The following is a 25,205-nucleotide window of genomic DNA, read 5'->3' on the forward strand; positions in this document are numbered from 1 at the left end:
CATGTGTGCCTCACCAAATATGCAGGAATATTACTGACACCTAGTGACCAGTATAAGATACTACACAGGCATCATGTTTCTGAATGCATCTTCTGAATGCCTTATGTGTTTGTTCATTTAGCAGTTTTTATGTTTGGAAATGCTTAACTTAGGCAAAAATATGTACAGTTTGCTTAAATATGCACAATTTTGACTAGTAGTAGGCTGCAAGCAACCACAAAACAGCACAATTTATTAATCTATTTTCGATAGAGTGAAGCCGCGAGGTTCGAACCGTGATGTGGCGAGGGACGACTGTATATCACGATTTATTATCGACCAAATAGGCTCCAGCAAATACTGAAAACATATTGGTAATGAAAGGTCAGCAACACAATAACATTCCAATGGTCATCACAGTTTGAGTCAGTAAGGTTTGCAGAGAAAAGGTTGTTAAATGTGAACAAATCAACCAGGATTATCAGGTTTGTTTGGTGTTTGAACTGTGAGACACCTTGTCTGCATGCAATGTCATTTCCAAATATCTGAAAGAGTTTATAGGATGTCCTTTATTGCTCTCAAAACATGAGTTAACACAGACAGAAGACCACAGTGAAAACTACGGAGAGTAAGACAGGAATGAATAGGTGTACATACAAAAAAAACAACAACAAAAACAATGGATTACACCATGGTGGCCTTTTTGAGTGAATGTCATAGTTCAGCAAAATAACCAGTTTGTCATGATGAGAGAACATTGGCTGCTTTGTTTAGAAAAATAAATGTTTCATGCTTATTAATCATACTTTACTCTTGTTAAATGCAGTCTGCCATTTGCCTGTATGTTACACTACTACTATAAACCGTTACCCTAGGGACGTATATATCAAATACTTTATATTTACATTTGAAATGTTGCGTAATATATTTATACTTACAATATAAATTAGAAAATATTTACATATTGCCATTTTTTTCCCCCTATTGTCTTATTCCTACTGTAAAATTCAAAAACAATATCATTTTTAATGGACAATGTACCAACATTGAGAATTCATGAAGAACCAAAGAATGAACACAGTATATGCTTATGAGAAATGCCACAACCACTACCACAACGGACAAACTGTCAAGAGAGAGTGCTTGTGAACACAATTTTGTCAGCTAAATTTTCATTGTTTAATAAAAATATCATGTGGACATGTGCTTTTGTTGGATAGTGACTAATTTATACACAGTCAATAGGTACAAAATGATCAAAAATCTAAAATAGTGCAATTGAAGCACCCCGAATGATTTATGGGCAATTTTGATAGGATTTATAAAATATATCCCTGTGATTTAACATGTATTTACTGTATTATAAATACAGGGACCAGTAATTTTATCAGTATTTATTCATCCGACATCTATCTTTTGTTGTTTTCGATTAAAGAAAAATGTGGCCTTTGCACTGCACTTTCTCCTAGCAGCATGTCCAGTGTGCACATTAGGCTAGCACACATGTGAAGCGCCTTCATTTCTGACAGAGGGTGAGACACAAAGAAGATTTCAGACACAAAGGATGTGTTAGTTTTATTAAAATACATAGAAAACTACTTTGTGTGTTTCTTATATACTTCCTAGATTGCACAATGTACAACAGCACATAGAAAGCAAATTGATAGTGCGCCTGACAACCTAACATGACAAAGGATCCTATGAAAGCTTTAGATTTGAGGATTACGTCAAATTCATGGCCGAAGATGGGATAAAACACTATATTACGCATTATGTCAACATCGGTTCTGATTCCAGAAGCTGTGCAAAATTTGAATAGTAAGCTTATTCCGTTGCTTGTGGATGGGTATGCTTTAAACTATAGCATCTTTTACAGTACGTAGTATTTTGCGCTAAATGTGAGGACACCATCATGTCTTTCTCTGCAAGTGTTTTCATTGAGCCTGAATTGTCCATTTTCAATGAACTGGCTTATTGTGCACGTGAATAGTGAGATGCAAGTGGCATATGAAGCAGGATGGTGTAAAACACACTTTTTGTATTAGGTGCAGTGTGGGCGTTCTTTCTCTACAGGATGTTATAGTACAGAGGATAAGAGTGTTACTTGGGTCTCTGCTACATGATATACCCAGTGCAGGTGTGTGCATACCAACAGGGTCAGCATGACTAAGTTTAATATGTTGCGCTTGGCTTTGAGCGGTTTTAGTTATCCAACACCGGCACTTATGTCTTAAATATGTCCGACATAGCCAACATAAATCTGTTCATTACAACATTTACTTCATACAGACATAGTACCATTTCACCAACCATTTCTTTAAACTATGCACTTTACAGCAATCGCTACTTGACAAAATCTCTTTTTTCTGTCCAGAGCATATATTTTTATTATCTTATAATTCTCTTGAAATATATTTATCACTCTTTTTTTCTTCACAAAATGTTATATTCTCTAAGTAGACACAACTCAAATGTACACTACATATAAAATATTATACTATATTGACTTATTTGTTTTGATAATATACTGATGAGGTGATTAGCCCTGTACCACCCAGTCTTTTGTGGGGTTCTGTTCACTTGTGCATTATTTTGGTGTATCTTTACATTTCGGAGCAAAATCCACAAGGCTACCTCAGGGCCTGTAAACATGGGATGGAACAGCTGCATTTAGTATCCATTGCACATTCAGTAAAAATGTAAACAATAAATGAATAATTAATGAGCTTGTGTTGGATTTGTTCACATTCCTGCCAGAGTTATCTTTACTGGGCAGGAAGAACTTTGATGGGTCGCGTGAGTGAGCTCATGTTATTGGTGTTGGAGGACACTTGAGGGCTCACTGTTTTTGTTGGCAGGCTGCTTGAATGTCCCATCGATTCCTCTGCTGCGCGAAGAAGCAAAGTGTAGTTAATAGCGACTTCCTCGACTTTCCTCAACAGCTGCTGTCTTTGAGCTTCTGTGCGAACCCCTCTGACCAGTTTAATGAAGGTCTGCGTTAAATCGCACAGCACTTTAAAGCTGGCTGTGACAACAGCAAGCATACAAGTCGGGCTTTTTTCCACACTCGCCACTCTCCGACAAGATGCTCGGAATTCCTTGAAGCGCACTGCCAGCTCCTGTTTGTACTCTGCAATCCGTGAGGGCTGAAGACGAGCCTCACCCTCAGCTTGTGGGCTGTTTGCACACTGACGCAGGATAGCTAGCAACTCGTTAGCATCCAGCTGGGCATTTAGGAAGCCATCAGGCAAGTTGAAGGATTTGCCTTGTAGAGCCTGAACCCGTGCCAGGCTGCCCTCCAGTGTACTGCATGCTCTGAGGTCAATCTCTTGTGCCTGTGGCTCTTTTTCTGTGTCTTCCTCTCCACTACAGTCCTCTGCATTAAGAACCTGGAGGGTTTTGCTAACAACAGGGAAGGTACTTGAATCCAGCTCCATGCCTGGAAGAACCTGAAGGGGAATGGAGTATGATAACTCGTCCTTCTCACTGCTCTCATCTGCTGCCTCACATTTTCTGTAGCAGAAACAGAATGAGCAGCATTTATCCTTGTCATCGCTGTCTTCGCTGGGCAAGGTAAGCAGTACCTCCCCGGTCTCGCCTTTATTTTCACACAATAACTCATTGCTCTGTATAAAAAACACCCCCTTTTTCCCCTTTCCGTCTGGCTGAAGAGACTGTGTATGAACCGGCTCCACTGGGGTCGGCAGCCTCAATCCTGTGGCCCTCACTCTCTCCATCTCTTTCTCAAGACTCTTGGTTTTGGGCTTCACTTCAGCATAAACAGGTGTGTTAGTATTGTTATCCAGCTCTCCAATGCTATATCGCCTCTGGAGCTTTTGTGGTTCCTCCACATAGTCTGTTTGTGAGGTACAGGCAGGCAAGCAGGAACCCTGCTCTCCCCTTGGCTCCCTTGACTCAAGGCTGATAGAACGTATTCGTGCAGTCTTGACTTCCAAGTTCTGAGATCTTCTTGTAGCGCCTTCATTGTGAGGAGTCTTTGCTGCAGTTCTCTCCCTGCCTCTGTTCTGCGTTTCTGTTGTGGAGCCAACTGGCGTGTCAGGTAACCTCATTCCTCGACACATTCTCTTACAGTCACAGCTACGTCTCTGCTCCCGAGAGATACCTGGTGCTTTTAGGACAGGGCTGGTGCGTAGCTGACAGGCACAAGGGGTCCCTGAGGGCACAGGTGAGGATCCTTGGGGCAAAAATTCTCCCTGCGAGGACTTGGGTTTCAGCAGCTCTTCTAAGAACTCCAACTCGTACTGACGAACCTTTTGCAGCTGAGCCCTCCGCTCATCTGTTTCTCTTCTCATTCTCGCCGGGAACGTCGCGGAAAGTAGATTTCTAATGCTCAAAAAAGGGGCACTGCGCTGGGACTTTCCCTTTAAACTGCCCACTTTGTTTGATTCTCTCGCTGGTAGAGTTGATACCTTATCTAAAGGGGGGCTTGGTGAGTTGTCCTCTAAATTAGGTAATGATTTTGTGGCACATATCTGTGGCTCAGAGTGGGATTTGCCAGGTGCACCATCTGTCTTGCTCTCTGCTCCATCTTTTCTTTCTGCTTTTAGAGGCAAACGAGGAGAATACTTGCTCTGTACTGTAGGACTTGGTTTTGCCAAACTACATTCTGCTCCAACTCTTACGGCATTTTCTTTGTTGTTAGCCAAGAAGAGTCCTTTTGCTCGAAGACGCTCATCATCAGTCGGGGATGAAGACTGAAACACTACCACCTTCTGAACCTGTGGATCTTTAATTCTTAACTGAGGCCCGGGTTCCTGTTGTACTGGGCATGTGCAGAAAAGATCGTCAACTGACAGAAATTCTGTCGAACTGGAAGGCTTCATGGTCTCGCTAGAGGCAGTCTCGGCATCTTGGCACATATTAGTTAGGGATATCTTGGCTGAGGCAGTTCTGTCCACAGGTAAGAGAACAGATAAGGCTTTGTCTGTATTAAGAGGTGGTGCTGTCTTCTCCTTTACGCCATCAGGAAGATTTAGCCTCTGTATCTCCCCAGTGGCACTGGATAACTTTGGATCTTTAGTGACTTGAGCTGAAAGTGAAATCTCAGACACTTTAAGTTCTTCAGTTGATTTAGATAGAGGATCAGGGATGGTTCCTTTAGTGGAATCGAACTTTGCTTTCAAATCAGGTGTCTGTTCATTCTGAATAGTATCTTGATTGGTTCTGTGCTCTGTCACAACACCGACGATTCCAGAGTCTTGACAGGGGCTGACTTTAAAGGGTACAGTCTTACTGAGGATTACTTGCTTGGGTGGACATCCAGCACGGATCTGACCCACAGAAAATGCCCCCGTCCCTATTGTCTTTGCTGTGCAGCCAGGGATTGCCAGAGGAAAGTCGCGGCGGCAGAGGCGGCTTTCCTTGTTTATGTGGTGGGCTAGGAGGTAAGCCTGGTTCTGGTTCTGCTTCATTGCTGAAACCATCTCCGAAACATCTGTCAGTTCAGAGGAATTTGTCTCATGGCCCGAGTCCAACGATGATTCGGGTGTAATGGCAGCCAAGACGATGAGCCCTGAGGAATAAGACAAGTGCACATAAGTACGATGACAAGGAACTATGGGGTATATTTACAGAAATGAAGTAACTATTGAAAATACTTGAAATTTTGAATACATTATTTTGAAGTTGAGTGGATTCATCTTGAGTTGATGCTAAAGCTGTGTAGGTTTTGCATGCCATATTTGTTTGCTTGATAAATAAGCCAGGATGATCCAATACAATTTTCAAGGCACAATATGTTGTATAAAACTATTGTGGCTTAGGCTTTTGTCTCTCTCTACCTTTACTTTTATCAATTTTCAGTCTTTAGCAAATGTTGTAAATTGTAGTAGCATGCAGAATAAGTAAGTTTTCCTTTATGATGTATTTTTGCAGCCATTACACAATAATTATTGCCACAAAAATCAGGAAATTCTAATATTTGGTTGCCATTTCACTGTAGAAAAACAGAGGATTCTACACTTCCAATGTAGTGTGAAAATCTGGTTACTGTTACTGAGATATGGACAATAGCATGACTGAGGCTGTTGACCTGCAGTCTGTGTTGGTTGCTGATGGGGATGGGGGTAGTCCTCAGAAGCTGCCAAAGCCTCTAGAGCTTGTAAGGTGGACACCAAAGCATCATCAAGTTCCTGTGCATGATCCCGGACGGTTCTCGTGGCCACGTTATCAATAAGTGTCACAGGCACATCTTCCTTAGTTTGGCGTTGTTTCCCATTGGTGATCTCTGTGTTGGCACCGGTTCGAGCCTTCCTTCCCCTCTTTGAGTCATCCTCATCAGAGCTGTTGTCTCTGAAGCCAGGTGGTGGGGCAGTAATCGCAGGTGGTGGTAGTTGCAGCTTTTCGCCTCCAACGGGTGGCTCCTCCTCCTCCTCGTCCTCATTTCCAGGGGGCGGCAGAGCCATGAGGTCAACGCCACCTCCATCTCTGGAAGCGCAAGCACTCGAGCACGTTTTTCCCGAGCTCCGAACACTGCCCACAGCTGTTGATGAATCTTCGTTCCTGTGCTTCTCTTTGCAGGAGTCACAGAAGAACCGTGGTGATTTCTGTGTCTGTGCCAATGTTTGGGCTCGGACTCTAAATCCTGCATTCTCCACTGGTGGGCTCAACGACACCCCAGCTATATCCTCGGTACTCTTCTGCATGGGGTCTGACTTGGTGCGGGGCCGCCCAGGGGCCTCCTGGGGAATAAAGTTCTCATTGATGTCAAGTTCAGCTTCAGGGTGTGCTTGGAGCTCCTGAAACTGTTGTTGTTCCTGAAGGTGGAAATGACACAGACCTAGATGTTGAGACTCTGCAGGAGCTACGGCCCTGGAAGACCCTGACTCTCTGTGTGAGCTTTCTCTCTCATCCCCTCTTCGCCCTCCACTTCCGGTTGCCCCAGAGCGTGGGTGTGAATGGTGGGAGCTTCTGTAATCTGAGGACAGAATCGTCAGAGCAGTGAAGAGCTTTTAAAAATGAGTTTGGTTGATTTTAAGAAGATCCGAATGGGAAAGCAGAGGCAACAGTTGATGGTCTCATGTGGACTATTTGTTATTTCACAAATGGATGTTGAAAGCTGAGGTTTGTTTGAGGTTGCAGGGTTAGATTCTGGTGGAATGTGATGGTATGACGATCCGTCGCCTACGCAGACTACAGGTAGACACAGCAGATGGCAGTGGATTTGTTCATGCTTGAACAAATGCTTGAGATCACAGCACAAGGTTGCACACTGGAAATCCAGAATGTCAATTTTTACTTGCAGGAAAAAGAATGAGAATCTCATTCTGATGAGCCAAGATGACGATGACAGACAGCAGAGGGTGCCATGGGATGCCAATTTGTTTAGCCAACAAATGTCATATACCAACTATAATATTCTAGCATGCTGTTGTGTTGATCCCAAGGCAATACAGTAAAACTTTCATGACGTATCACAAATGTTTTGAATTTTGAAGTCAGTTATGTTTTTGTACCAAAATTTCCAACATACCAGCCTTGGTCATGTGAGATTGACCAGAGATCCTGAAGTAAATGTTCCTTTTAGGATCTACAAACAGCTTGTAGTAGCCAGAGATGAGGCAGGCAAAGTTACTGGCATCTGGCCACTCCATGAGCAGCACCAGGGGCTGCAGGAGGTAGCAGGAAAGGAAATGTTAAACATCAATAAGGGAGTAGTAGTCGTAGTATTTAATACATTTTTACAGTGTTGTAATACCTTGCCCTCGTGGATTGAAACTTCCACACGTGCCACTCCTTGAGTCTCTCGATAGAGCTGGATCTTGGATATCCTACTAAACTCGGTCAGAACGGTGGTCAGGTTGTTTTTCAGATCAATCACATGACTGATGCCATGTCGAGGACCCACCAGAAGAGTTGTGGCTGATTGTTTCTCATCCTATTTAACAACATCAAATATTTACTAGGGCAAGGTCACTAGGGTAAAATGGTTAGTTCCATAGACGGCTGCATTGCTAATGGAAAGGTCCCTTATTATGAAAAATGAACTAGAGCCTGTTTTTGACCATCAAACATGAGAAAAATCTGAAAAGATTTGCATATGACGCTTTCATGACATCATAAAAGAAAAACCTCCTTCCTCATGGAAACCCGTCCCTATCTAGATGAGCCCGCCCCATTTAAACATCTTAAAATAAAGCCCGGAACGGTACCAACTGTCAGTCAGCTACAGGTGTGGGAGCTGTAAGTTTGATCAATTTGTTTTTCTTCAGCAAATCGGATAACCTAGCATGATGTTTCTGTTGAAATGTGACTGTAATGTTAGCACTGTAGCTCACATAGCTATGCTAGCGTTGCTAACATCTGTGTCCTCCTGTCCCACTCCTGCGACATTGTAGTATGTGATATATGGCATTATTACATTAGACAAGTGCAGAGTTGCAGTGAAAAGTGGATAAAGTACACAAACAATAATTAAACGTCTTGCAGCCACACACTCTGTCACACACTGTGGACAACAACAGCTAATTAGCATTAAAACTACAGGCACACAAAACGGCATGTTCCCCGTAGGGCAACTTTTAAACTGTCTAAATTCCAGCATCAAGGCGAGATTTGAGCAACACACTTGAAATACACGACTGTGGGACCTCTGAGAGGTATTTAATTTGTTGAGAAGTAGTGCAACATTGGGACCATTAAAGTGACATACTCAACAAAAATATAAATGCAACACTTTTGTTTTTGTTCCCCTTTTTCATGAGCTGAACTCAAATGATTCATAATCTATCCACCTCACAGGTGTGGTATATCAAGATGTTGATGACACAGCATGATTATTTCACAGGTGTGCCTTAGTTTGGCCACAATAAAAGGCCACTCCAAAATGTGACGTTTAACTGTATTGGGAGGTAGTCTGGAGGGGTCCGAAAACCAGTCAGTATCTGGTGTGACCATGACTTGCCTCAAATACCGTATACACCAATCCAGAGCATCTCAAACATGCTAGCTTTCTTCAAAATGCCATCAATAGAACACACCTGTGTTTGTTGTCCATAACAAACACGCCTGCCCATGCCATGACCCCACTGCCACCACGGACCACTCCATCCACAATACATTTTACTGTATTGATAGCATTTTGAATGCACAGGGATACTGTGACGAGAGCCTGAGGCCTTTTGTTGCGTCATTCATCCACAAGCACCACCTTATGTTGCAGAACGATAATGCCGGCCCCATGTTGCAAGGATCTGTACACAATTCCTGGAAACTGAAAACATCCCATTGCTTGCATGGCCATCATACTCAGCCGACACGTCACCCATTGAGTAAGTTTGGGATGCTCGGAGACAAATGGTGGTCATGGCAGATACCGCCTGGTTTTCGGAACCCTCCGGACCATCCCCAATACAGTTAAACTGCATATTTTGGAGTGGCCTTTTATTGTGGCCAATCAAAGGCAGACTTGTGGCAATAATAATGCTGTCTGATCAACATCTTGATATGCCACACCTATGACATGGATAGATTATGAATCATCAATGATGAATGCTTACTAACACAGATTTGTGTACAATATTTGAGATAGGCAGGCCTTTTGTGTACATAGAAAAAGTTGTAGGTCTTTGAGTTCAGCTCATGAAAAATGACAGGAAAAAAAAAGTGTTACGTTTATATTTTTGTTGAGTGAAATGACTTTAACACTCTGAGGCTCTGAAAGACTGAACATGTATTTACCAGTTCAACTGTGTTGAACAGTATTCCTCCAAAGGGTGGGAGGTCATTGAGTACACGCATGTACTGCAGCTTTCCTTGGAGAGGAGGGACCTGTCAACAGAATAAAAGAATAGAAGCTCAACCTCTTCCAACACAACCACATGGGGGCACTATTGAGCCACACATGTTGTAATAAACGCTTACGCAACATCCAAAAACACAGAGTGGCTTTTTCAAAGCTGTATGGCTGGCTATTATACAGACTCAGCTTACAGACTATAAAATTAAATAGCTTTTTTGTCTCCACCTGTGAGGTGCTTTGTAACTACGGTGCAATATTCTTAGAAAATCATCAGTAACCTCTTGAAGACCTAAAAACGGTATGACAACGATAGGAATCGTCACGTCTAGTAATGGCGTTTGAGGTGGTGTTTAAATAGCCGTTTCCCCCTCTTCTGCTTTATGGAAGTCAGGCCGTGTCCACATTTCGGTGCAAGGCTCCTTACATAAATTAAAATTAAGCTGCAGAAATATTTTCTGCTGAGGACATGCTGACTTGGCCACACTAAAAGTAATACATGTTTAATTCTGTTTCCCAAGAACAATTCTTTGTTTAAGTTCACGACACCAAATGCCCTTGAAACGCTTTGAGATATTCGGTGCAGGGACATTTAGTAGTACATGTGCTGCTACTGTATAAAGTTTAAACTTTCTCAAAAAAATCCCACAAAAAATCAAATAAAAATCCACATAAACACAAACATTAATGCCCTTGATTCTGTGGACCATCTTTTTGTTGATTAAAAATGGCATCACTTTCAAGATCTCACCTTGCAGAAAGTAAATTATTATTCATACAACGTGGGTACTGAGTGAGAAAATTATGACCGCGCATTTAGTCCTGTCATGTGTCAGACAAGAGCTTAGTGTTATCAGGAGTTGCACCTTGTTGCCCGATGGTGGTGGATGCTGGTAGGTCTTCAACAGCTGTGACAGAATCTTGCACACGTTCTTCTCTTTGACTGTTGGAAGCAGAGTAAGGGGAAGGAAAGGCTCAAGTCCCCACTCCTTTCTGTGACAGAGAGAAAACAAACAATACTAGAATGTAATGACTAAACAAACTTTAATAAGGTCACAGGCTAGCTTACATCCTCCATGTACACTTGACATGGTCACTGGCCGTTATTACATGCAAAGTAGATCTGTTCCACTTCTGTTGCTGTGACGATGCGAGCTAATTATTAGCTAGGTTGAGGTTTTTAAAGAATAAATTAAGACATTGAGGGAGAAATGTAATTTCACAAAGTAATGGGTTTCTTTGTGTCATGATAGATGAATGGAAATGATCATTTTACCTCTGTTTTCAAACCCAAATGGTATTCATGACTGTGGAACCTCTTAACTATAATGCAATGTGTTCTGGGAGGCAGGTCAAACTATGATTTATTTGGAACTTTTTATTGTCAATACCAGAAAAAGAAGTAATCAGTTTCAGGATCAACCTGTGGCCTTTATAAAATTGTTTAGGGAATGTTTAAGAAACATTTTACCTTTCCAAACTGTCACACAAGTGTAAAGAATAGGGGCCTTATGCATGACACGGCTGTTTTGCCAGTTTTGTGAAATGTAAATAAAATCTGCACTCTTTTGCCCATCATCCACAGTCCTTATGTGAGATATGAACACACGTCTTTCTCGCTTCTGTGCGTTCCCAAGATATAAAAACAGCTAAAAAGAGGCAGCTAATTAATAATGACTGTAATGGGTCGCAACTAGTCCGCCTACAAAGCCTTCTGAAAAAAACCTCCAAAAACCGTCAACAACGCTCCATTCACATAATGTCACCTGCAGCGAATGGTAACGCTACATATTGGAGCTGCCGCCACTGCTGCTGCTGTGTTTTTGTTTTTAAGTTTGGAAACGTTTACGCTAGGTGTAACGTTCGTTTCTATGTTGCTGTGTGAAATCAATGCGCCCAGGAAGGAAGTTCCGGTATTGCTTAAAATGACCAGAATAAGGCAAAGTACTCTAAGTATTACATGTTATCATGAATGTGCCTGTTACTACATGGTCACAGCATGGATATAAAACCATTAAACCATGTTAGAGGTTTTTGGGGGTGTTTTAATAGCAGGCTTTGTAGGCAGAATAAGTGTGGCCCATTACATGCATTAATTAGCTGTCTCTTTTTTATCTGTTATTATAGCTTTAAAACGCACAGAAAAGAGAAAGACATGTGTGCATATCTCACATAATGATTGTGGATGATGGGCAAATTTCCAAAAAAAGTGCAGTTTTCCTTTAAGTGGCATAACCGGGAGAACACCCACACCCACACGGCATCAGGACAACGTGCAAACTCCGCACATGCTCCAAGGGAGATTTGATCCCAGATCTCTCTGGACTGTGAGGCTGCTAATTTGGAAAAAAAAAAAAATCTTAATTTTTGACAAACTGCTGCTCCTGTGGGAGGAAACCCCAATATTTATTTTCTTTTGGGAACATTGTGTCAGGCAGAAATGCTCACCACAATGAAATTATGAATTGTACGACTTTTGGGGTGATCGATATTGGGGTTTCAGTCATTTTATAAACTCAAAAGAACAAACCTCTCCTACGTGACACCTAGAATGCTTACAGCGATGAATACAAAACACAATTCTCCCATTTGAATAGTTAACGAGACTGTGGACTTACTCTACGTGCTTGAGAGAAATCTTCTGATTGGGCCTTGTCGAGGACACAGTGATGTAGATATGGAGTGCGGCCAGTCGTAATGTGATGTCAGATTTCCAATCCATGCCAAAGCGCTCCTTGATTACATCATTGCGATTCTGTGAGGACATGATATGTGATTCTTTTGAGTGCTGCTAATTGCAAACAGCACTATTAAACATCGTGAATCTTGTCTGAGTCACGGCATTTGTTTAAGTGCTCAAACTCCCAAACTGATAATCATGTTAAGTTGTCTGCTGTGGAGGTAAATGCGATTGTGATTGAATAAGGTGAATAAGTCTGACTCGTCAGTGTAATCTCTCTGTAGATTTTGTAAAAATCAGTCAAGGAGTCAAATCATTTCATGGAACTTGAAAATGTCAAAGGTGACTGATAATCTAGAAAATGTTGTTTGAATATAGAGCAATAACCCTTCAAAGTTTGAAGATCAATTCAGCGCCGGCATGTCGTTGCCTGGTAGACAAGCAAACCGCTGCTTTCTGGCAGAGCCGAGCCGACATGCCAGGGCTGAGATTGAGTGGGGAATAAAAAGTTCTCTCATTCCGTGTGGAAATGGAGAGTTTTTGACTTCTTTGTCCTTCTTCTCTACTCCGTTTGAAACACTTTCTTAAGTTTAGAATAAGTAAATTGGCAAGGCTAACTAGTTAGCTCGGTAGCTTGCTATGCTAGCAGCGGCCATCTGTAATGTCCCTGCAGTGATCCCGTAGCCTGCACAATGTGATGTAAACAAAGTGTGTAAAAGTGACTATGGAGTGCTATTTCATGTCTTCAGGGCTCTAATAATGTTAAAACCCGGATTTAGAAAGTCATAAACAGGCTTTCTGTGCTTTAACTACAGTCCGATGTCACGGAAATTCACTTATCGCGAGTCGGGTCCGGACCCAATTAACCGTGATAAATGAGGGACGACTGTATTTTCAAATCAAGTCAGTCTTTGCTCTCATCCACTGGAAACCTCATACTGGGTTGAAAAAGTGAAGTCTGCCTCTTCCCGGGAGTGTAATAAATTCTGGAAGTGAAATGATATCACAGCTGTCCAGGAGAGCATTTCACGCTCCTTGGATATTCACTGCTCTTGGAGGAGATGGATCTCTAACAGCGACACGATACTGAATGACCACCCTTTAAACCAGTGCGTTACCTGAATGTAGAGGTACTCAAATGCAGCAGGGTCCCGTCTAAGCAGGTCTGCAGGGTCCTTGGGGAAGAAGCAGATGCGAAACAGACACTTCATTCCTTGGAAATAAGTTCTATGCACCACCTGAGGGAAGACAGAACACATCTCTCACAACCGTATTCCTAATTCCAGAGGGTTGGGTACATTTACAAAATACATCTGCAGTCGTGTTATGGTATTTACGTGCGTCAGGGGCTGGTTCTCCTGCAGCAGATGTAACTTTTGATTCTGGTCAAGACCGCCTGCCTCCAGCACCAAGGCAAAGTGCTCAATGTAGCGCAGTGAGAGGCGGTCCTGCAGGGAGGAGATCACATCCTGGATGGAGAGCGGTGGGAACAGATGAGACAGGGGAAAAAAATATATATTTCCAGTGTAGGAATACTACAACAAATACTTTGATATATGGAGGCAATTTACACAGTGGATTGCCTGCATTTTTATTCAGAGCACTTTGTCATAGTGATACCATAGTGATGGCTACTTCCTTATTCTATACTTCAATGTCATATTTGTCCTTTTGAGCAATGGTAAACTTGTTTAGATATCCTTTATTCTGGACAGTTTGTACATAAAGTACTTAATGTTTAAATTGTGTGCAAGGCAAACTAGTTCTTGTGCAGATTAGCCTTGTTTTATTGTAGACATTGAGAGAGATGTACCTGTAACACTGACATGTTAATGTAGTTTGGCTTTAACTGTTTCAGTTGGGGGTGTTCTAATCGGAAGCAATCGCTATCTCTTAAAAGCAAGGACAAGCAGTTTCACTTTAGGGACTTGTAGGGTTTGCCATAAATGACGAAGAAGTTGTACAATCAACTGGGCCACAAAAGTGTATGGCTCGGAGCCTAGAATGCTGCAGGAAAGCGTCACTTGACAGACTTTCTAATGGCCGTGCAACTGTGCATTCTGGCGTGCCATTGATTTAATCTGCAGTATTCTTTATTGATCCAGGCTTTCATATTATGCTGAAATTCCATTTAATTAGGCTGAGAAGGGACAGTTTCCATCTCCCCTTTAACGTAAATGCACTCTGTCTTTTACACTCCTTTCTCTCCCTCTGTGAGCAGATTTCTGAAATCTAATAGAGCCTATTTAATGAGTCTGTTCAGAGATGTCAGATTCTTCTTGGAAAATGACACAGCTCAGTCTGACTGAATTCATTTATTGCTTTCGTTTCCTAATCACATTAGTGAGAGATTTTGGGAAACTAAGAAGACATTCTCTTTTTTTTCTTTTCTGGAATAAAATAGATAAACATGGCTTTTCATGACTACACGAGGAAAGGGTTTACATGTGCAAAATGTTGCTGTATTATTCTGTCCCTATGTAATATAACCGGAAAGGTATTGTATTTGCATATTCGTGATTGTTTTGCATTTATTGTATTTTATTGTACATATTTAATGAAATCACAAAATGACTAATTGGAAAATGAATAAATAGAGAGAGGCTGTTATTTCCGAAATGTGAAAACGCATTATATGTTCCAACTGAATATTTTAACCTGAATAATGGTTTGGAGCGCTTGAGACAGCGGCCATTTATTAACAAGTGTATAGCACAACACATCAGCAACAGAACCAATTTTGTAAATGATACCGATTAAGCAGCGAACCGCTCAACCAGCATTAATACCACTAATGAGTACAGCAAGGCAGGTATAATAGGCATGAGTGCGCAGTTCTAAGAGGCAGCTGCATTCAAGGAAAACTGCACTTTATTTTTCAATTTTGGCAATCATGCACCATCCTTATGTGAGACATGAACACATGCCTTTCCAAATTCTGTGCATTTTGAATAGAAAAAAAAAGCCAGCACGAGGCAGCTAACAATGCCGTTAATGGGGATTCACCTATACCGCCTACAAAGCCTTCGAAAATAACCTCCAAAAACTGCCAATAAAAGATAAACAGCTTATTAGCCAAGCTACATTGGCAATGCTATTGTAAGAGCTAGCACTGAGGAACTACTTTTCTGGCATAGTGACACAGCTCACACGTTTTGTACACAGCTCACACACCTCACTCACAACACCCCAGGCCACTACCAGAGGTAACGCTAACTACTGGAGCTGCTGCATTGCCTTGGAGTTTGGAAAAGTTAACGCTAGGTTATGTGTAATGCCTTGCACGTGTATAGCAGAAGGTTGCGGCAATAAACCAAACAGTTGGTCAACTTTTGAAATTATACACGCTACCACCGAAAAATCCGGACAGATTGAAGCAGTGGATGGTGGCTCACAACTTAGACCGCATGACGAGATGCTTGTTAGCAGTCAGCATTTTTTTTTACCTGAGGACTATGCTGAATTTACCAGGTCATAGGGGAGCACAAGACTTGTGCTGAAAGATACATCCATCCCATCAGTCGGCATCTCAGTTTACTATGGTCTTATTTTGATGATGAATTGTTTAGCACTAGTGCTACATGATAATGCTACAAGAATGGCTTAGTGATTCATATGTAGCTGGATCTGCCTAGCACCCAACAACTTTAGTAAAAGTAAAAGTAAAAAGTAGTTGCCGGTGGCGCCTCTCACAAAGTCTGCCATGATTAGTGGTAGCAAACGCTCTCTCTATGTTGCTGCTGTTGGCGGAGCTAGAGTTAGTCTCTGCACCCAGGAAAGAAGTTCCGGTAATGCTTAAAATGAACAAAATACCTCGAAATACCGTATTACATGTTGTCATGAATGTGACATGGTCACAGCATGTATGGGTAATGCTATAACATTGTTGGAGGTTCATTTAGAGGGCTTTATAGGCAGAATAGATGAATCCCCAGTGCATGCATTATTAGCTGTCTCTTGCTAGCAAGGTTTCACTGTCTAGAAAGACGTGTGTCCATGTCTCCACTCACTAGAAGGACGTGTGTTCATATCTCACATAAGGATTGCGGATGCTGGGCAAAATAAAATAAAAAAATGCGGTTTTCCTTTAACTTTTAAACCAAAATACCTGTTTGGTACTGATTGGTACCAGTCAAAACATCGCACATTTTGTGGATGCTGACTGCTGCCATCTTGTGGAAGAAATAACAACTACATAAAGCAGTTGGCTACAGCCTTTGTAGACCATGGACCCAGCAACCATAGGAGAAGTAATCACTGAGTCACATTGCTGCTGTTTCATTGCAGCAACATCTGAAAGCCACTTTTGGTGCTTCTAAACGCTTTTACGGGAAGGACTGACTGACGTACATCACTGCATCCTATAGACTTGTTCAAGTAATTTTCATAACCTGTTATGGCCAGTGAAGACTCTTAAAAGGTATTGATGTACCTTTTTATTGTAAGTAGTAATAGTTCTAACAATGCTGTTGCTCATTCCTTGTGAATGAGACTCTAAATTTTGTTCTAGTGGTACTTACCCTCACAGTTGTACGGCTATCAAAAGTAAAGGACTTTATCTGCCCATTCTCCAAAAAGACCTTCAACACATTGGGTATAAGAAGCAAAGAGTCGTCCTTCAGCATTGTCTGAAAGAGATGGAAGAAGAGGGTCACGAGTGGCAGGCAGTGATGCGTTGTTGTTGTGTAGGTTTGGAATCTCGGTCTCATGCATTATGTCATTGAACTGAGCCTCCTCACCCTATCCATTCCATACGCAGAAGATGACATTCGCTGCAGACTTTTGTCCACAGAGGGGGAGCCAATCTGTCTGCTTTTGCTCAAAGTACTTGTTGGAAGAAAAGTTATAAAACGCAGCGCAGTCCATTCTTCTGCGATGTGATTGGCATCCTCGCTTTTCCGCTGAAGGGTTTTTAAGGTATGACTCAGCCGTGATTATGCAGCCACAAAGGACTATAGGAGGATAAGATTTCTTAATGTGTGACAGACCTGAGGGTCTGTCTTGCGAAAAGAAGCAAGGATCTAGCTAGAAAATCTCCTTTCTTTTTTATTTATGTTTTGGATTTGAAATAGCCAGCACATGAGGATGTGGATTTAATGCAACAATGCATCTGACGCAGAAATATGTGTACACAACACGTGTTCAGCAGTCTGTTTTTTGGTGAATGTAAACATGAAGTTGGCTGTAGCAGCTGCTTTTCTGGGCACACTAGAAGCCATTAATTCCGGAGATATTCAGCTACTGATTTGTCTGATAGAAAGAGGGAAAAGACTCCCGTAAACACTCCCAACACATCAATTGCTGATTTCTATGAAACTTTGTGCCACTGGCTCATTTCTGAAGGTATACAGTTTGGTGCAAATCTAAATTAGCATTGTTTTTCTTGGTCAATCTCTGTTCTACCAAGTTTCTTTCTAGTTTAAGATGGAGTCTGATGAGAAGCCAGTGGCGGTGCACTAAGTGTCAGTCATGTTCCTGTAATGTTTGGCGAGACTTGATAATCTCACAACAGGTACAATAATCCCTAATAAAAACATGGGCTACTGTTGCTGCTGTAACCCACACCAAGGTAAAACTCAATTCTGACCCCCCCAACGTCACTTCCTGTCCACTCGCAATTCAGCCCCCCTAGTGAACACATTTATAGCAACACACACAAGTCTTATTTATGTCTTCAATGGCTTAGTTACTCTTGTTATGTCTACTATATTGGGTATTACGCGTGTAAGGGTGACTATAGGGTATTATTTGGGTGACTATAGGGTATTATTTCAAGTCTAGAGCGCTTTAATAATGTGAAAAACTGTAGAACCTGGGCTGATTAGCTAGTACAAGAAATCTGATTGGATAAAAATATCTTAACATAAACGTACACTAGTGAATATAATTTCATGGAACGAATACTCGAATTTAAGTTGTAAATGTAGGTCAGTGTTTCGGATAGTGTTTAGGCCAGCAGAGAAGGCCTTGCTGGGCCTGACTGCACGCCAGTGTGAGAAGCAAGTAGCGTTTGGCCTCATCGCTTTTCTTTTTTGTTGACAAAGAGCTTTTCCTGTAACTTGTCAATACCATCCTGTATCCTCCTCATCAATGGAGGCAGCGATTAAGTCAGGAATGTCTTAAGCTGTTGAATCAACCATAGAACCTTCCTCTCATGTTGTGCAGCCTCGGATCAAATCAGGTCAATTCACAAGAGAAGTCGAGAATTAGTTTAAGTAAGAGGAGGAATCCAGCAAATCTGTTTTCTATCGAGAATAATGGTCTTGTCTGATCTATAGGTGCAATTAGGGAAGCTGTGACATTTGCACGATTTTGGCATCGTAAGGCTGGACAAGCTGTTCAAATCAGCTGTAATTAAAGTTCGAGTTGCCTGTCCAACAAGGTAATCAGAAGTCTGATGAGAAAGCCAATGCCTTGTTGTGAATGAGATCTTTCTTTCATTGTTTTTTTTTTAAACTCAAATTCCTGCTTTCAACTTTTAGATTAGGCCATGAACGCGAAGACTTTGCGCTGCACTAAAGCAGCAATGTGAAAAAATGATGATGCTAAATATTGAACGAGCAATCACACCTACAACCGTACTGTGTTTGCTACAGTGGTGGCCACGCTACAAGAACACATGGGTGTGTTAACTTAATTCTGGTTTACTTTAATCTATAGATTGCAATTGCCTCAAAATGAGAGTGTAAATGCTGTGAGATGCCCCCGCTGAGCCAAATAAAAGTCAAGACTATAATGCTCGGTCATCAAAGCATATCATAGCAATGCGGAGTTATCCCCTTAATGACAACAGAACAAATGAAGGCATACTTAGTACACTTACATTTTTATTCCGAACCAGCAAGTGATTCAAGTCATGGCTTGCTTGCTTCGCTCATTTTTTTTTTTTTTTTTTTAGTTTGAACCCTTTGAGCAATGCCCGGGATTAGCGTGGGAGATTTCAATTAATTATTTTTTTTTCCACGCACATTGTGAATGCTTGTCTCTAAATACTCACAAACCAGAGAAATTTGCTGCGGGAGATGCAAGAAACAACAACACAGTATCACACAAAATTGAGCACAACACTCACATGTGTAGCTAATATGTCTTCTCAAGGGACAATACAGTCGTCCCTCACCACTTCACGTTTCAAATTTGGCGACTTGACTCCATCACGGTTTTTCAAAAATATATTAATAAATAAATGCTGTTTCAATGTGGAATACAGCCGATTATTAGTAAAAAAAAAATATGACTATAGAAGCAAATTTGACATATTTTTTGACAAATTAAGCATTTTCGTGCGTAAAAAGCTAAATGAACTAAAATACAAATGTAGGGCGAAAGGATGACGCATTCATAGACGCTGTGAATGATGTAGTATTCTACACTGGTCGCTAGGTGTCAATAATGTTACTGTAATGTTCGGTGAGACTCAGAAACACCAGACTAGAAGTCATTAATGCCGGAGTTATTCAGCTACTGATTTGTCTGATAGAAAGAGGGAAAAGACCCCCGTAAACACTCCCAACACACCAGTTACTGATTTCTATGAAACTCTGTGCCGTATACATACAGTTTGGTGCAAATCCAAATTAGCATTGTTTTTCTTGGTCAATCTCTGCTCTACTAAGTTTCTTTCTAGTTTAAGTTGGAGTCTGATGGGAAGCCAGTGGCGGGAGATGCATTTACGTGCACTAGGTGTCGGCATGATGTTACTGTAATGTTTGGCAAGACTCGGAAACACCAGACTTGGTTGCAGGTTTTAATTATCTCACAACACGTACAATAATCCCTAATAAAAACATGGGCTAGCGTTGCTGCTGTAACCCACACCAAGGTAAAACTCAACTCTGAACCCCCAACTTCACTTCCTGTCCACCCGCAATTCAGCTCCCCAAGGGAGCACATTTATAGCAACACACATATCTTATTTATGTCTTAAATAGCTTAGTTACTCTTGTTATGTCTACTATATTGGGTATTACGCGTGTAAGGGTGACTATAGGGTATTATTTCATGCCTAGAGTGCTTTAATAATGTGAAAAACTATAGAAACAGGTTTTCTATGCTCTAACTAAGAAAATATTCAATTTATAAATAAGGAATCCTTGTTTGCGGAAATTCAGTTATCACAGTCTGGTCTGGAATCACTTAACTGTGATAAATGAGGGATTACTGTACTATAGAAATTAAACTTGGATATACTGCCCTTTGGAGTAGTCAGTGTACAGCTGGTGTAGCACAAATGAGTATCAAGATAATTGTGTCCAGCCTACAGTCAAACATAGCGGTGGTAGTGTCAGGGTCTGCGGCTGCATGAGTGCTGCTGACACTGTGGAGCTGCAGTTCATTGAGGGAAAACATGAATTCCAACATGTACTGTGACATTCTGAAGCAGGGCATAATTTGGATACGTTCCCTGTGGTGTGTACTTACTTGTGTTGCCAACTATTTAGTTACTTAGGACAGTAAATCTATAGAACTATACAAGGTGGATATTGACTACTCTAAGTTATATCCAAGTTTAATTTCCATAATATTTTTTACTTGAGAAGACATGATCATGTGAGGAGAGAAACTGTATGGGTTCGTGTGTACGAACTTACTGAGTCTGGATCGCTGATGGACACTTGCTCTGAAAAGCGCACTTTAGGCGGGTTAGTTCGCAGACGGGCCTTTTTGGCTGCACTTATGAAGGCAGACTTGGGTGACTGTGGATAAGTGAAGACAAATAACAGTTGGATTGGCTTTTAAAAGGGTGAAAAAGAGCTAGTGCAGGTTAGTGATAATATGATCATGTGACAAATATTGCTGGAATGCGATGGCTGCAATTATTATTCATGTTTAAATGTTAAAGTTGCGGAAAATGGGAATAAAAAGTTGTAGTAGTTGGAGTGAGTGCAAAACAGATGTTAGAGCACTTTGAGCTACCAGTGACTAAGTGCACTAAGTACAAAGGAGTATTATTGCCACAGTAAAATAAAGTTTGAATATTAATAGAAAAACACTGTACAGTAATTTTACACGAAGGTATAATACTACAAATATACACGGAATGTTGAGGATCTTGTCAGCACAGAAGCACAAGTTAAACAAACAATAAAATAGTCAGTGTTTTGGCACATTAACACCATCATCAGTATGAACGGTTTTATATGAAATGTTATGATGGAACCTTATGAATTCTGCCTAGCGACAAGTGGACATGCAAATGTGTGACGTAATCAGGAAAAATAATCAGCAATACTCCTGAATTACGTTGCTGCAAGAGCTCGATATTGCAGCTGAAATTGTATTTTGTCCTGAATAATGAATGATTTTTGTTTTGATTCATGTAAGGAGAAATTGGGATCGAAAAAGCACACTAGAGTGAGTTTATTTTCTAGTATGTAGTGAAGTCTGAGCAGTTGGGGCGTCGCCTTTTTCTTCATAAACAGTAGTCTCTCGCCACATGGTGGGTCGAATTTTGTGCTTCACTCTTATCACGATTTTCAAAAATCTATTCATAAAATAATGCTGTTTTGTGGTTGAATATGGACTATTAGTAAAAAATGTATGCATATTTAAGTAAATGCCTAAATTCAATTTGCCTAAATGAAGCACATTCAAGCATAAAAATGGCTAAATGAAGTAAAACACAAATAATAGGCATATAAATTGTGATATGCAGTATTCTACACTGGTCACTCGGTGAAACATACAAGCGTCAGACTTGATCACCGGAACAACAGGCTTTTATTGCAGGTTTGAATGATCTCACAACAGGCACAATAATAATAACATAATAATAATAATCACATGGGCTACTGTTGTGACTGCAAACTCAACTCTGAACCGCCGACGTCACTTCCTTTCACGTCTGAAGAGTTATTGCAACACACATGAGCATGAGTTTTAATCATGTCTTAAATGGCTTATTTTCTCTGATTAAATTTACTACATTAGTTAATGAGTGTAAAAGTGACTATAGGGGTGTTAGGAATCCTACTTCGTGGAAATTCACTTATTATGGTTCGGTCTGGAACCAATTAACAGTGATAAATGAGGGATTACGGTAAATACCACTACCACTACTCAACACATAGGCAAATATTTAAAATGAAATATTTATTTAGTCATGGATTAACAGATGAAAGCTTTTTAGTATAGTTTCCAGTAAGCATGTGAGCAGCTCTGATGGGGTTACCATAAAAGAAAGTAGTCTAATAATATAACTTATGCGTGGGCATGGTTGTGAATACTATGTCTTCTTGTTTGTGATGGAAAATGAATGGTAAGACATGCATAAAAAGAAATGGTGAGACAGGGGAACTTCTACGTACCTGATGTGGCTGCAGCACAGTGAGAACAATAGTGTCTTTGCAGTTTCTATGGGAAGACAACAGAAAGTGGAGTAGGTGAGGTAACACCGTGTACAGCAGCAGCAGCGTTTGGAGAGCTTTGCCACGTTCTATCTGCCATTTCCTCTCAGTTCTTCAGCAATGAATGGACTGACTCATCTACCTTTTTGTGTTCATGCGGCCATGTATCACTTGCGGTAAGAAACAGTGTGTTCCGTTGGAGCCATTTTCTTTTACCTGTGTTCCCTTCCTTTGTCTCACACCTTGTCCCCTGGCCTTAGCCACCCAAACCCTCCCTCCCTTCATCCCTCCCTCCTGGGACAGTAAAGGATGCTACCTTACAAGGTCTATGACTCTCTCTCGGGGCGCGTCGCTCACCGTCTCTTCGTTAATGGCCAAGATCTGATCTCCGGGGAGAAGCTTACCAAAGGAGGGTCCGTCTGCGGGCAACACACAACCAGAATACAAACTCATACACTGCAATGCATTCCGTTCTGGTTTGTTTCCTCACATACGCACACACTAACCAGCAGAGACTGAGCGTACAATGACCGGCCTCTGGCTGCCTGCAATGAAGCCGAAGCCTTGTGTAGGGTGTCGCTGAATGGTGACCTGTCGAGCTGCGGCAGGACTTAGGGTACCACTGTCCATACCATCTTGGCCCTCCTCTAACATTGCAGAGCTGCACACAAACATACATTCATGAGTGGACAAATTACATTTTGTCTTTGGAAAAGCTCCAACAAATATTTTGTATTAATATTTTATTAATATGAATTATCCATCCATCCATCTTCTATGCTGCTTATCCTCATTGGGGTTGCGGGGGTATGCTGGAGCCTATCCCAGCTGACATCAGGTGAGAGGTGGGGTACACCCTGGACTGGTTGCCAGCCAATCAGAGAGCCAATTAACCTAACATGCATGTTTTTGGAATGTGGGAGGAAACCGGAGTACCTGGAGAAAACCCACGCATACTCCACATAGAGATGCACAAGCGGAGACCCGAACTCAGGTGCCCCTGACTGTGTGGCCAAAATGCCAACCACTAGGCGACCGTGAGGCCTAATATGAATGAAAGAAATATATATACATGTAATATATAAGTCACAACGCCTCGGACCACTACCAAAAGGTAAGGCTACATATTGGAGATGCCGCCAGTGCTGTTGTGTTTTTATTTTTGAGTTTGTTAAGGTAACACTAGGTGTAGGTGTTAGTTTCTATGCTGCTATGTGAAATCAATGCGCCGAGAAAGGAAGTTCCGGTAATGAACAAAACATACATGCAGTTTAGGTAAATAAATGCTCTCGCTATAATTAGAGCATTTGCAGTCATCTTGAGAGTTTTTGTATTCGGGGAGAAGAACCAGGTGTAAATAATGACTAGTACAATGCTAAAAAGCACAAAAGGAGTGTTAGGGCCGCATAAAAAAACAAGATACTATGATAATAAAGTTTCAATATTATGTGAACATGTTTGTAATTTTTTGTGAGTATATACAGTATTAGCAAAAAACTAAAGTTATAATATTCCAAATATTGTACAAATACTGCTTCATATATAAGCAGCGCTGCAGGGTGGCCTAGTGGTTAGCATGTTGGCCACACAGTCAGGAGCTCGTGAAGATCTGGATTCTAATCTCCATTGGCTTCTCTGTGTGGAGTTTGCATGTTCTCCCCGTGCGTGGGTTTTCTCCGAGTACTCCGGTTTCCTCCCACATTCCAAAAACATGCATGTTAGGTTAATTGGCGGCCCTAGTGAGGATAAGCGGCGTAGAAGATGGATGGATATATAAGCAGCATGCACTGATATAAACTCTGTAAGTGAACTTGTACTAATAATCATTAAAAATGTCTATATACCTGTCACATGCGTATATGTGTCCATCCTGGACCTTGGCCATCCCCTGAGAGGAGGGAGCAGCATGGGACAGGTTTGCACTGCAAAGGCTGCACTCTGTTTCGAAATCATTCACCTGCACAGAAGGGAGAGGGGAAAAAAATGACATAACATCTCTTCCTTCATTCCTTAAGTTATTTGTAGAAGAAGCTGCAGCTTGTCACATCTCGGCTACATCTATTAAAAAATCAAAAAAGACTTGTGAAGGTTCAGTATGTAACATTGAACACATTCATCCCAATCAGGTTCTGCAAAAATCCACAAGGTTAAAGTAAGAATTTAGAGCGTTTCTTTTGATATATTCAAAAACATCAGACACAGGAGACATGCCTTAACAAACAGCTCTTATCAAGGACATAAGGGAATGCATACACAGCCTTTAACACAGAATCTCTCTGCTATTGTTGCCGTGAACCACACATGCTCTTTTGCAGATGCCTGCGTAGGAGGAAGCAAGAGCCTGATTACTGTTAGACTGTTAGACTAGGTACATGGCACATGGTATTGTCCATGGCAGGAAAAATGACACAAAAAACTGAGGGCAATGTAAGTGAAGCTTCTA

General features: G+C 41.3%; 1 protein-coding gene across 3 annotated transcripts in view; it reads right to left on the bottom strand.

The window, feature by feature from the left end:
• Positions 1-435: 435 nt before the first annotated feature.
• Positions 436-25,205, bottom strand: part of frmpd3 (FERM and PDZ domain containing 3) — a 108,634-nt gene continuing 83,864 nt past the window's right edge. For 2 of the 3 annotated variants that reach the window (XM_054792287.1, XM_054792286.1), the window contains 15 exons: positions 24,607-24,719; positions 23,269-23,423; positions 23,079-23,181; positions 22,724-22,769; positions 21,008-21,112; positions 16,937-17,044; positions 13,754-13,885; positions 13,535-13,654; positions 12,355-12,491; positions 10,603-10,729; positions 9,679-9,768; positions 7,697-7,876; positions 7,472-7,607; positions 6,032-6,916; positions 436-5,512 (listed from right to left, as the gene is read on the bottom strand). In XM_054792287.1, the coding sequence (XP_054648262.1) occupies positions 2,745-5,512; positions 6,032-6,916; positions 7,472-7,607; positions 7,697-7,876; positions 9,679-9,768; positions 10,603-10,729; positions 12,355-12,491; positions 13,535-13,654; positions 13,754-13,885; positions 16,937-17,044; positions 21,008-21,112; positions 22,724-22,769; positions 23,079-23,181; positions 23,269-23,423; positions 24,607-24,647 (5,133 nt within the window). In that variant the 5' untranslated portion in view covers positions 24,648-24,719 and the 3' untranslated portion in view covers positions 436-2,744. The remainder of the gene's footprint in view (positions 5,513-6,031; positions 6,917-7,471; positions 7,608-7,696; positions 7,877-9,678; positions 9,769-10,602; positions 10,730-12,354; positions 12,492-13,534; positions 13,655-13,753; positions 13,886-16,936; positions 17,045-21,007; positions 21,113-22,723; positions 22,770-23,078; positions 23,182-23,268; positions 23,424-24,606; positions 24,720-25,205) is intronic. The other variant, XM_054792288.1, reaches the window with a different exon arrangement.

This window comes from Dunckerocampus dactyliophorus, chromosome 11 (assembly GCF_027744805.1).
Source record: "Dunckerocampus dactyliophorus isolate RoL2022-P2 chromosome 11, RoL_Ddac_1.1, whole genome shotgun sequence".
NCBI classification, from domain to species: domain Eukaryota; kingdom Metazoa; phylum Chordata; class Actinopteri; order Syngnathiformes; family Syngnathidae; genus Dunckerocampus; species Dunckerocampus dactyliophorus.